Consider the following 13,294-nt stretch of genomic DNA (forward strand, 5'->3'; position numbering starts at 1 on the left):
GGCCTAAATGGGGCCTAACCACCGTGGCTCATTCCAATCCTGTCAATATTGTTTTTTTGAGTATCCAATCTCCTACTTGTATAGAAGTTGGGATGGGCTCTGCTGGTTCCCTCAAGTAGGCTTCCTCCACCTGTGGGGGGAGACTGGTGACATTTGCATTTAGTGCCCTGAGGTAATCACTCTTTTCTTGGTGCAGTGTCATGGTGGTCATGCAGTCCTCTGAAGGAGAGATGGTAAACGCTCAAGGCATTCTCCATCCTGTCAGTGGGGGAGTGTTTGTCAGTCCTTTATGTGTGATGAGTTCATTCTCAGTGATGACTTCACAATCGCGTGTTTCACCCAGTTGTATATCAGCCGCCATGTCTCAGGGTTGCGTGTTGAAAGGGCTCGTTTCCCAAGTCGTGGTTGATAGCCCTTCTGGCACGAAGCTTTTGTGAAAGGTTGCCTGAAGGAAGTCAACATTGGAGGGCTTGAGAGGTTTGTTGTTGGTCTTCAGGTGATTGGGGTTCATGAGTCACACAGCAGGAGCGTGAATAGTGTGCAGATCATCGCACCTGCAGAATAGTGGGTGGAGCTTATGACTCCAGCTACTCCTGAATATAAAGAGCGGCAGATATGTAAACTGTACCTTGGTCACTAATGACATATCATCATCATAAATTCATGACCCAATAAACTCATAAAACGAAATGATACAGGGACAGGTGGCAATAAAAGCCTCAGATATGAAAGACATGTTGAAGTTGAGATGAAATTTAAGAAATTTACTCACTAATCCTTTTGCCTCAGTAGGGCTGCATTCCTTTTCCTTCACTCTCCCACCGCGGCGGTCTGGAGGCCCAGGTGTGCCGACTGAGCCAGATTGGTTTCATGTAAGTCTACATTTAGATTTTTAAGGAAAATTCTACAGACTCTACCAAACAAAAATCATACAAATTTTTTGGTAAAAGTGGCCGAGGGAGGGAAACTGCATGAGGGCGTGTCCTGGTCGCTGCTCTAGCGCCTCCTCCCCACGAGTGACCGAACCGCCTGTGGCAGCAAAGGGGGTGGCGCAATGACCAGCACCGGTCACACTGCAGGCTGAAATGACTGTGCACATGGAAAATGCAACAGAGTCCAAATGTTATCAGAACAAAAGTATCATATCTCAGCTCTGTCACAAATTCATTTCCAAGAATTGAGTGCAACTAAAAGAAAACAAAACAGTTTCCCACAATTTTCAGCCACAGTTTTTGACAGGTGTCAGCGGTGGAACATGAGAACCGATGCAACCGTGCTGCCAGTCAGACGTGATCGCTCTATGGCGTCTAGAGAAAGAATCACCAATTTGTCCAACATTACACTCCAGAGTAAAGGATGAATCATCGAGTCAGGAAATTAAGTGACTGTGTAAAAAGTACATTTACACATTTGTCCTCTGGATAAAGAGAAACAAGCACAGAGACACAACTGGCCACACGTAGCCTTCATGTAACAGAATGAAGAATCTGACTTTGGCCCATTGGCTGTCCAAGACCCAGAAGGTGTTTCCATTCAGAAACGTGTACGATGCAACTCCCTTTTATGGAAGTAATTCAACACCAATATTCATTGAGCAATAAGTAGCAGTCATCTTATGTAACAGTTGTACTACAGAAGTTTTTTTGTTTTTTTGAGGCTCTGGATGTAACCAAAGAGCTTTCAGAGGAACATCTGGCTTCCTTCCCTGCACAGCTATGAGGAAACCAGATGTCCAAAAATAGCAGGAGGAGCTGCAGAAGGCAAACGTACACTTGGACGTGAAAAGGACAAGAGACCACAGAGAAGATCGTCCGGCTCTGAGGGAGAAGAGGAAGGAATGTGCTGCGAAGGCTCCTCCGCGTTATCCACTCATCTGTCACGTCGCCTCACTAATGGATGCTAGTCTTCCTGGATCGGATCCCAGGATGGGAGCCTCACTTCACGTCTCGTACTTCCTTTCTGAGATTTAATGACTCAACTGAAGAGAGACAAACTTTTTTGTCAGTGATGATGCAGACTTCCTATTTTTAATAAACTACAACAGGATGGCTGCTCTGTGGCTCGCTGCTGTTCCGGGGGGCGCCAGTGCAGCTGATCTGATGACAACAGGAGAATGTGTGCTGCGAGCAGATTCACGCCCAGAGATTGGCAGGCTCGTAAAACTTGCGTTTTTCCAGGAAACAGTGTTGTGATCTCGGTTTTATCTCCATCTATAAAAGACTGGATGCTTGTGCCTTGCTTAAGAGTCCAAGGGAGGACTGGCTGTGGACCACCCAGGTTTACTCCGATTAATTGAATTAATTATTTAATCCTCCTTCACTGGATGGGTCATCGATGACACACTGTTTTAAACCTCCCAGCACCGACCCAAAGGAGATGGACCTTCAGACTTTTGCAATGTGAGACTGCAAAGAATAATTGGACACAGATGATGCTTCTGAGAGGGACGCCCAATCTCGCGACTGCTTCACTGTGCTTCGTCTGTCTGCTGGGCCTGAAGCTGCAGTCCACCGCTACACCCTGCAGCATAGACGTCCCCGGCCAGGTCGAGTACCTCATCGGCAAAGCTTCAGAGGTGGTATGAGTTTTGTACTTTTACCCACCAACATCCAGTCAAACTGTTCCAGAGGAAGGTTGTGACTGTTACTGTCCAGAGGGGTTCAGTATTCAATGCCCCAAAACTGAGAATAAAGGCAAGGCAGTTTTATTTGTGGAGCCTGTCTTTACTAACAGTTTGTCTCAAAGAGCTCACATGGCATCATAACTACAACCTCTGCCCTCAGAGCCTCACAGCGACTGAGGAGAAACTCCATAGGGAACCCATAAAGAGTGAGAGGATTCAGACTAGCAGATATTTATCTGGATGTTTGAGACGTGTTTATGCCGCTGCATGTAGGGAACCTTGTTTCACAGTAGAACTGACCTTTGTCTGACCTGGTACATCATCCCTCCCTACAGCTGCAGTGGCCACTCACCACACCCACTGAAACAGTCAGAGAGTTAAACCTGAGTCCAACTGTAAGGTCCCACAGAGGAGCCACAGTCTGGGAGTTTGTTCATGAAACTTGAAAGGCCAAAGTTCCAATGATGGTCACTTCTCACTGCAGGAACAAGCCTGGATCTTAGACTACGTTTCAGGAACCTTTTCAATCGCTGGGCAGCGACTTTCCAAGCAGAGGAGCGAGTGTGCGCATTTTTAGATCCATGCCAACACGCATCTACTGTGGGCGTTCGCTGCTGATCTCTCGGACCCACAGCGAAGCCGCAGCACCCCCCGCTGACATACAGTCGTAGTATCATAGTATCATTAGTAATTAGTATCATTTGTCCGTCATAAGTACACCTCTGCATAACTTTGTATCCTTATTAACATTAAAGACAACAAAAACAAACAGAGATCAACTGACAACAAAGAATAACTTTGTTAACATTGTTTGTTGAAAGTCTTTCCTAAATTCGTCGCATTTCCTCGTCTGAGCTTTCGGGAGACTGTCGTTTGTCTCATGACCGCCGTCTCTCCTGCCTTCCTGTCCTCCATGCGTCCCTGGAGGGTTTGTTCACTGCGCTTCACATCTCCCGCTCTGAGCTGTGTGAGAGCATGCTGGTCCAAGAAAACCCTCCACCTTAGAGCTCAAACTGCCCCCCCCCCCCCCCCCCCACACACACGCTATTTGAGAGGGACTGCCTTAATCTCATTGCTGTTTCTGAATGCTGAATTCATGTTGGTTTCCTAACTGCACACTAACATAATTTGATTTATTCACAGTTGTTTGCTGGTATGATGACCAAGCAGGACAACTGCTTATCAAATGTTCAAGTTTTGCAAAAAAACAAACAAAAAAAACAAAGGAAGATCATCCAGGAAAGGGGGAAATGATTGATCTGCCAGAGGGCAGTGCTTGTACATGTCTGGACATCTCATGGTGCGCAACAGAAGTTACCGTAGTGAATTATTACACTGAGCGGTGAACCACTCTGACACCAGGAGCTGATGGTGGAAATCGGACTCATCTTCCTCCATCATATATCAGAAAGGATACGATCCTGGCGGGAACTGTGGAGGGAGCTGATTGGCTGGTACACAGAGTGATGCCAAACCACATCATCAAGCATGTTGCAGAACAGTGGTGTTAAGTATCAGAGCAGGTTTGACAGCATGGAAACAACTATGGCAAAATCAGGGGGGACGCACACCGAGTATCTGGCGAGGAGCTGAACACTGTAATTAATATTAAGAACAGAGAGTGTTGCTCCCTCCAGCACCGTCTGGAGTGAGTGAGGTTCCGTGTGACGTCATCAGTCTGACGCGGGGGAGCCGAGACAGAGCAGGACTTCTTGGTTCTTTCGTCCTAGCTGCTCACACACGAGACCGACCAACACTGCTGCACTCATCTAACTGTTTCCACTTTCTCTTCAGACAGAGCTGGACTGCCGACTGTACACTCCCACCATCTCAGACTACGAGGTAAGAATCATCCTGATGCCGCCCCCTCCCCACACGGGACGTTAGATTTACACACAGATGTGCGACCTCAGAAAATAGACAAGAAGAGCAGACACATGAATAAACACAGAGTGTAAATATTGAGAGTAGGTGCTGAATGTCTCGGTGACACACTTTGTTTAGCCAGTAGCCACTGATGGGTTGCAGCGAAGGTCGCTGGTTCAATCCCCACTTCCCCCGGTGACCATGTCCAGTGTCCAAGATACTGAACCCATAATTACTGCTGATGGCCCTGTGACGGACTGGTGACCCGTCCAGGGTGAACCCCGCCTCTCACCCAATGTCAGCTGGGTTAGGCTCCCCCCCCCCCCGACCCTAAACAGATAAGTGGTACAGGAAATGGATGGAGTTGCAGCGCTCATGTTCCAGCCAGATTCTCACCACATCTGCAAGTACTGAAGTGTGTTTACAGCAGCAGTGTGAGGTCAGTCGCTTTGCAGACGATTGCCTGTTCGGATCTCTCTGCTTCTTTAGTTTGGCTTCAGATCCACGGCCAATAACTTCCATCTTCCTCTCAAACTTCCACTGCTGCAAACTCACTTTTCGCAGCCATGAACAGCTCAGCAGGGCTTTCAACAGCTCCTGCTCCACTGTCTCGGGCTGCGTGGCTCTGGTCAGAATCAGGCACGGTGCCTTTTATCCAGGATCTGAGCTCTTCATTAATGCAGCTTTGGATGAGGTGAGCCGGGACCAGAGACCTGGAGGCCCATCGACAGTTGGCAAGACAAAGAGGCATCAAGCATGTCGAGCGTTTTACTGTTGGTCTTTCACAGAGCATGACACGCGTGTCCCATGCGCCCTTATGAGGACGACTTGCTTCTCAGGAGGCTTGAGTGGGAAGCTGCTGGCAGCTGAGTGAGGGCTGAGCCGGAGATCAGGATCAGGGAGCTGTAGATTGTTCCTGTGTCCAGCAACAGAACGCAGCTCAGTTCGGTTGGGGTCATTTCCAAGTTACGTCAGGTGGTGGACACGGTGATTCCCTCCTGCACATTCTGTGCCGGGTCAGCTGACCTCACAGCCCCATACTGTGAATTATTTAATCAATGCATCTTAAAGTTGCTCAGCTTTTGCTCACAGCAACAAGCTGCGAAACGAGCTGCCCAGCTGAAGGAGCCGAGAGGAGAAACGCATCGCTGGTGTCAATCGAGGACACGACATCAGGTGTCTGCGTGGAGACGGAAGACTGTTGACTACGTCCAGGATGTTAGCGGCCATTCGAGTGGCCGAGCAGCTTTAAATGTGCAGATATGATTCCCTCAAGTCATGTGATCATTTTTTGCTCTTTGGTCCCACAACTTGGCCTCTTGGCCTGAAAGACTGCCATGCTTTTGGCAGCAATGCTTAGTTACATGCCTGACAAGAAGGAAGCCAGCATGTCTGTTGGCGCCGGTAAGAGAATGGATACATGGAAGCAAGCTAGGAAACGTTTGGTGGGCTCCTCTGTGCGCCACCTGGTCGGTGAAGGTGAGCAAACCAGGCAGTTTCTCCAGCATTCAGAAAGTCCCTGTGTTGCCCACGACTCTGAGAGGGGATTTTCACATCCGAACATAAGAAAAACCAAATTGAGGTCCGCGTGTTGGACTCCAGCCTCTCATCTCGAATGCACATCCTGTTGTCTCCGCTGGCAACAGGGACCTTCAAGTCAAAGCAGCTGTTGACCTGTGGATGCAAACAGACTCAAGCAGGGAGGAAGGAGCAGCCCGGTGCATCTGCAGCTTCTACCATTTTACAAATAGAGGAAGAGAGCCAGGGGGCCGCTGTGTATGGAAGCTGTCTCTTGATCCTACCACTTCAGAGAAGACAGCCTCCACTCAGCTGATTTGGTCTATGAATGACCATCAGTTCTTTGAGAAATTCCAATCTGGTTTCTGTGCTCTTCACAGCACTGAGGCTGCTTGGGAATGGATTTGAAGGTTTTAATGCTTGTTTTTAAAGCCTTGAAAGTTCAGGCTCCAGCTGATATCTGTGACCTGCTAACCCCCAGGAGCCGGGCTGCTGCCCGGGACCCTCTGGAGGACTGTCACTAAAGGTGAGGGAGCTTTTGCCATTCAGGCCTCTAAGCTGATGAAAAAGAAGCTGAAAGGAGAATGCAGTTTAAAACAAAACGTAATTATGTGAATGTGGGTCACTTCCAGCACAAACTCTGCTGTGACGCACTGCCCGTACGTTTGTCTGCCTCAAGTAAATGTCGGTGTTCGTCTTTTCATGTAAAACTGTCTTATTGTGCTGTCATTAAATAATCATGTTCTGCCTCTGTGTGTCTCTAGCAGAATTGCCCCAACACCACCCTCACATGCTTTGCTGAGGAACTGAAGATGCTCATCAAGGAGTGGCGCTCTGTCTCCACCTTCCCGAAGCCGCCTTTGGTCTCAGGGCTGAAGTCCCTCTCATCGCAGTTCAACAAGGTGAGGAGGAGGAACGGAGGGATCCTTTTAGAAGACAAAGCACTGATGAAAGTTGGCTTACATGCTCTCAATACTCAGTAATTATTTTGATCTTGTTATATTTGATCTTGGCGGCACGGTTGTGCAGTAGTCAGCACTGTCGCCTCACAGCAAGAAGGTTGTGGGTGGAGCCCCGGCTGCAGCACGGGGTCTTTCTGGGTGAGTCTCCATGTTCTCCCTGTTCCTGCTGGGTTCTCTCTGGTACTCCAGCTTCCTCCACAGTCCAAAGACATCAAGAGGGACCAGGTTAATCCAGACTCTAAATTGACCGTAGGCGTGGCTGGGAGAGCCAATGGTTGTCTGTCTCTATGTGTTGGTCCTGCCATGGACTGGTGACCTGTCCAGGGGGAAGGCTGCTGGGATAGGCTCCACCCCCCTTAACAGGAATAAGCGGAAGACAATGGATGGATTGTATTTGATCTTATTTTTAAAAATGACAATGTGTTTTGGGGACACAGGGGACACTTCGGGGAAAATGACAATATTTCCAATATTGTTATGTTACTTAACTCATTTCTGCTGGATGCAGACGCCACATCTGTAACCTCTGACCCTGACGTCATGACACCTCTGACTCCTTTCCCGGGAGCACGGGTCTTGACAGCAACCTGCTACAGTCCTTTGTCCCGGGCTTTCTTTTCTAGCTGTTTGCAAGTTCATCCACTCTCGCCTGTCGTCTGCCTCTGTGTCCCAGCATCGCCTCCTCTACTCTTGTCCCGGGGGAGTTCCAGGGAGCGGCTGCAGCCAACACCACACATGTAGGAGTCATGGATGAGAAGCTTCCTGTTAAAAGAAACCCCTTTAATATCAGTGAGACTCCACAGGCAGCTGTGCTGCATCAACAGCAGAGGATCAGTTTCGTCATGGCCAAGTCCTTGAGTGAAGGCCTCCGTGTTGGCGTTCTGGTGCCTTCTTTGATGCAGAGTCGTGAATCAGTCCTCGTCAGCAGTGTGTTGCCACGGAGATAAACAGGTTGTACACGGACACGTTGCAGCTGTTGGGCACTCTTTTCTCATGTGGCTTGCGTGACGATTTCACTTCTCGTTTATCTGGATCACAACATTTATGTCTCACTGAGTTAAATTTAGACAGCAGATTGCCAAGCTGGCATTTAGCAGGTTCCCACAAAGTTATAATACAAATTTCAACACCTTTACATGTCTGTAGAAGAAAAGGAGGGCTACGGCGTTGCAAAAGGTTTTAAAAGACGGCGCTCTCTTGGTCAAGGGGACACAGCAATGACCATTAAAAACAAGAAGCCCAAGGCACTCTTCTGAGTTAAAAAGCTTTGATGAAGTTGCTCACTTCATAGTTGTTTCTGCCTGTAGGCCTCCTCTGGTCTCCTGCTCTCCTTCAGAGTGCTGATTGTGTCCTTGACTCTCTGTGAGACAACTGTCCTCTCTCACTGCACACCCTGACCAAGGCCAATGGCCGAAACACGTTGGTGCCTTTTTGTTCAAATATGAACTGAGCAATTTCATCAAAGCCTTTCAACTGAGGAGTGCCTCTCTTGTTTTTAATCTACCTTTTACGCGTCTTTTTTAATATCTTAGTAGTCCTCAGTGTTACATCTGTGTTAAGAATCCTCATTGGCACCAAAGTGATGCTAAGCTAGCCAACACAATTATAAGACTTTTATTACAACAATCGATCTCCGTTAGGATTCAGAGGAAGAAACATCTGGTCTCCAGATGCTTTATGGTGAATGTGGAACCACTGAGTGCCGGAGCAGATGAGGACAATCCGAGCTGGGTCGGCTTGTTGTGATGGAACCTCTAGTACCTCCCTAGTACATCAAATGATTCCCTCTGTAACCCAGATTCTACAATTCTACAACTCTACAATTCTACAACTCTACAATTCTACAATTCTACAATTTCATTTAGCAGACGCTTTTGTCCAAAGCGACGTACAACACAAGCAAGAATTCAGATGGAAGGTTCACTCCCTCAGAGTGCAGCAGCTGCTCTAGGACAGGAGACGGATCAGTCAGGCTGGTGGACACACAGCTCCAGTTTGACAGGGTGGGGGTGTTGAGTCTGTGAGAGCCATCAAGTCACCTTTATTTGGATGGCGCCTCTGAACAAGTAAAGAAAGGTCCAGCCTCACACTCCTCCGATGAGGTTACACCCAACATTTCTCCATGAGGGGCAGCACGGTGGAGCAGTGGTCCTCCCTGTGGCCCCCCAGCAAGAAGGTTGTGGGTGGAGCAGTGGTCCTCACTGTGGCCCCCAGCAAGAAGGTTGTGGGTGGAGCAGTGTTCCTCCCTGTGGCCCCCATCAAGAAGGTTGTGTGTGGAGCCCCGGCTGCAGCACGGGGTCTTTCTGGGTGAGTCTCCATGTTCTCCCTGTTCCTGCTGGGTTCTCTCTGGTACTCCAGCTTCCTCCACAGTCCAAAGACATCAAGAGGGACCAGGTTAATCCAGACTCTAAATTGACCGTAGGCGTGGCTGGGAGAGCCAATGGTTGTCTGTCTCTATGTGTTGGTCCTGCCATGGACTGGTGACCTGTCCAGGGGGAAGGCTGCTGGGATAGGCTCCACCCCCACCACCCTGAGCAGGAGGAGAGGGAGGGATGATGGGTGGATGATGGATAGATGGATGATGGAGGAATGGATGGATGCAATTCTCTGTAAGCAAGCACATCCAGTAGTGAGAGGGCTGGAGCAGACGTACCTGTGATTCTTCCCATAACCGATCAATACTCACAATGATGTCATAGCAGCAACTTTATGTGCCGGTTATGGATGGAGTCATGGTGAGAGGGAGGGGGGCAGGGATGTGACTAAGCTAATGTGAGGCTCGGTGGTGACCCTGATCCCAGCTGGGTCTCCTCAGTCCTCCTGTGGGAGATGTCTGACGACTCATGAGTGGATTCTCACGTATGAATTCTGCCCCTCACAGACGGAGTCCAGGTGTCGCTGTTGTGAGTGCCACAAGGAGGAAAATGCAACAGCCTTCCTCAAACGTCTTCTTTCAACCCTGGAAGTCATGAACTCTCAGAACTGCTGACTGGGCCTCGGCGCTCCCCTCAAGGACTCCTGCTCCCTCTTCAAGAACTTCTCACAACAGCAGAGCACAATAAAGTCTGTGGTGACGCCTGAGCATCTCAGCTGTGCCTCATTTACACAGCAGACGCTGGTACCTGGTGGAATGTAAGTTCTGGTTCTGGTTCTGAACATGACCACAATCCTGGTCATGGTGGCGTGGAGGTGAGCTGCGTCCGCTACGTTGATGAGGCTTGTTCCCTGCAGTGCAATGACACGGTGAAGAGCAAACCTCCAGCAGGGACACAAACGTCCATAGACGGCTGATGATTACGGCGGTGTCGCGCAGGCGAGGACAATCAAGGCAATTACGGTTATATTGAAAGGTCGTATGTCACCTGAAAGTGTGTCACAGGTGCATAAAGAATAAACAACAATAAAAGCCTGGAACACATAAATGTAACAAGATTCAAAAGCCCCGCCCACCATGTCAGACCCACGGCGGCGGATCAGCCTGAACTCCATTCAGAAAAAATTCATGTCGAAGTTGCTTGTTTTCCCGTGACAGCACTTTTCATAATCACCCTCATGACTTTGTCCCTTCAGCCTCACCTCGATCTGAATGCGCTCCAGATGACGGCGCCGACCCGGCACGGCGACGAGAGCAACCGCGGGTCACTAATCAGGCGCCATAATCCCGAGTCCTAATGTGGCATCACCTCATCACTGAACTGGTTTTAATTTGGAATTGCTTTTGATCCAGTTACACCCCCCCCCCCCACAGACTCCTCCCACCTGCACTGTTTAACCCTTTGCACTGAATCCCATCAGCCTCACCTGTGTAACCCAGTCAGGTGCAACCTGCCATTGCTGATGACATCACACAGTTGTTGACAGCTGTTATCATGATGGAGCGCCTCAGTACACAGCCTGTAACTCTGGACCGCTCAGTTACCAGACGTGATCCTGCCAGATGAACCGCCAGCGTCATGCTTTGATCAGAGCCGTGACTCACACACTTCAGACTGATGGGATTTACTGGGCGGCGGAGGAGTGAAACCTCCTTCATGAGGCCCAGGAGGGGCTTTGACATTGATAATATATTGATAATATATTGATAATTCACCCTCATGTGCCACTTCAGTCATTATTTTCTCTCCCTCATGCTGAGGGAATGTTGGCCGCATTTCATTCTTCCACCAAACATCCACGGAGGCGGCTGTCGCTTCCCAAACATCCACGGAAGCGGCCGTCGCTTCCCAAACATCCAGGGAGGCGGCCGTCGCTTCCCAAACATCCAGGGAGGCGGCCGTCGCTTCCCAAACATCCACGGAGGCGGCCGTCGCTTCCCAAACATCCAGGGAGGCGGCCGTCGCTTCCCAAACATCCACGGAGGCGGCCGTCGCTTCCCAAACATCCAGGGAGGCGGCCGTCGCTTCCCAAACATCCAGGGAGGCGGCTGTCGCTTCCCAAACATCCGAAATGGAAGGAGGCCACACTTCAAAATACAGAATGGCCTGCAGCACTTCAGTTGTGATGCCTGGAACCAATTTCTACTTGTGTTGCTACTAGCATGGCTAGCAGATGCTAACAACCTCACTGACACGCCAGCATAATAGGTTTCACTCAGACACTGGTTCCCAGTTGACCGTTGGAATGGAGCTGGTGGGTCTACGGCTCACTGGTGGTCCTCATTTTAGCTGAATATCCGGTTTGTTTGTGTTTGATGTGACTGCAGAAGCAGATTAATAATCTGTGGCTGTGTGGGGTGTAAATCCAGACCAGCGGCTCACGCCTGCTGTGCCGCACGTGTAGAGGCGAAGGTCTGATGCAACACCTGAGCTACTCCCCTCAGGAGTGAGACACTTGTGTGAAATAAATACTTCATTCATTCTTCCCTTTGCCTGAGTATGTTACTGTGATTAAAGAGGGTTTACACATGTACTCCCTGATGAAGTACTGATGAAGTACTCGAGTCACAGAGTGGATGTATTTATTCTTCCACAAGAGTTGTTTTCGAATGCCCGTCAGCTGGTATCAACCGATGCCCATCGATGTCAGTCTGACACATGAAAACCAATGACGGTTCAGAAGCTATCAGCTGATTGACATGTGACAAGACAAAAGATCAACATTGCAACTGTCAATCATCCTGGACAGAGCAGGTGTGCAGCTCAGGACCCTGAAGCTGCGATCAGCTGATCCACCCACCTCAGGTGCTCATCACCTGTGTGGGTTTGTGTCCCAAGCGTTTGTTCTCCAGCTGGAGCCTCGGAGCTTCAGGACTGGTTCCTGTTAGAGGTTCGATTGCTTCTTGTCCGTTGTTTCCGGGTCGGTGTGGATCGGAGGAGAAGTTCTGCATCACATCCTTCGCTTGTGTCTGGGATGAGTGTCCGCAATTCACAACGGACATCGTTTTTATCAGCCGACATTTCCATGGCGACGCTGCAAACAAAACCACACAAGTTTGCTACAATGAGGTATGACTCAAATAAAACAGCTGATCAGAGCCGGATGTAGCAGAGACAGTGGGGTCCGGTGTCTTAGTCCATTCATGATCAATGTTCTGATTTTCCCAGGAACTCAAACTGAGCTACGAACTGCAGATGAACTGGAGATGTGGCGCGTTTAAAGGAAAACACGCTGCCTAGACGCCGTCTGCGCATGCTCGGTAACCCGGAGTGTCCCCCCGCCCGCTCTGTCAGCGTTTGTCGGTGTCACCGCGTCTCCCATCAGCTCTCGGGTTTGTCCTTGTTGAGGCCCATGAACTCCACCCCGTCCACCGGGATGTCTTTCTCCTTGATGGCCTTCTGCACGCACCGCTGGTACATCCGGAAGCTCTCGGTGCACGGGTCGCCGCCCCGGTCACCCTTCAGGAACTTCTCCGCGAACCAGCGGTTGAAGCACTGGTCGTACTCCCGCTTCAGGTCGGTGCAGGCCTCGCCGACGCTATTCATCGCTGCCCGGGTCCGTAAACACCGTGGAGGAGCAACTCACGGAGGCTCGTCTGCTGATGGCACTGACGTCACACAGCTGCGCGACTCCTCGCTTCCTGCGTCGCAATGTCCTCGCGCAGCTGTGTGACGTCATGGGACAAGATCGCACGCAAGAAGGCTCACTCCCGATGACCCTCGGCCATGTTTCCTACAATCAGGCATGAGATTGGAAAAAAGGGACAAACATCAAAGAAACCTTCAAATTCTTTCATATAAAACTGTAGATTAAAGATGCTGGTGGAATTGCTCGCTGTTCGATCGAGGCTTTTCCTTCAGATGGTGTTCAAAGGGAATTGCCTCTTCACGTTGACACCTGAAATCACCGGTAGCGCCTGCACTCCTGTGAATAAAGACATATGAGATGT

At 49.7% G+C, this 13,294-nt stretch overlaps 2 protein-coding genes across 3 annotated transcripts; one reads left to right on the forward strand and one right to left on the reverse strand.

The window, feature by feature from the left end:
* Window positions 1–1,691: 1,691 nt before the first annotated feature.
* On the forward strand, window positions 1,692–11,813 carry il15l (interleukin 15, like). Of its 2 annotated transcripts, none has more exons than XM_086216983.1 (4): window positions 1,692–2,575; window positions 4,418–4,465; window positions 6,772–6,909; window positions 9,851–11,813. In XM_086216983.1, exons 1-4 carry the CDS (start codon window positions 2,429–2,431, stop codon window positions 9,956–9,958), a joined length of 441 nt encoding a protein of 146 aa, XP_086073109.1. In that variant the 5' UTR covers window positions 1,692–2,428; the 3' UTR covers window positions 9,959–11,813. The 2 variants fall into 2 exon arrangements, with proteins under 2 accessions (XP_086073109.1, XP_086073110.1); XM_086216984.1 differs by having other exon boundaries at window positions 6,775–6,909; window positions 9,851–11,812.
* Window positions 11,814–11,913: 100 nt separating this feature from the next.
* On the reverse strand, window positions 11,914–12,986 carry triap1 (TP53 regulated inhibitor of apoptosis 1). Its single transcript, XM_086216988.1, has one exon. The coding sequence runs from the start codon at window positions 12,888–12,890 to the stop codon at window positions 12,666–12,668; it is 225 nt and encodes a 74-aa protein (XP_086073114.1). The 5' UTR covers window positions 12,891–12,986; the 3' UTR covers window positions 11,914–12,665.
* Window positions 12,987–13,294: the final 308 nt, after the last annotated feature.

The sequence above is a fragment of the Aulostomus chinensis genome, chromosome 10 (assembly GCF_037954235.1).
Source record: "Aulostomus chinensis isolate RoL2024-O1b breed Wild chromosome 10, RoL_Achi_v1.0, whole genome shotgun sequence".
NCBI lineage: Eukaryota > Metazoa > Chordata > Actinopteri > Syngnathiformes > Aulostomidae > Aulostomus > Aulostomus chinensis.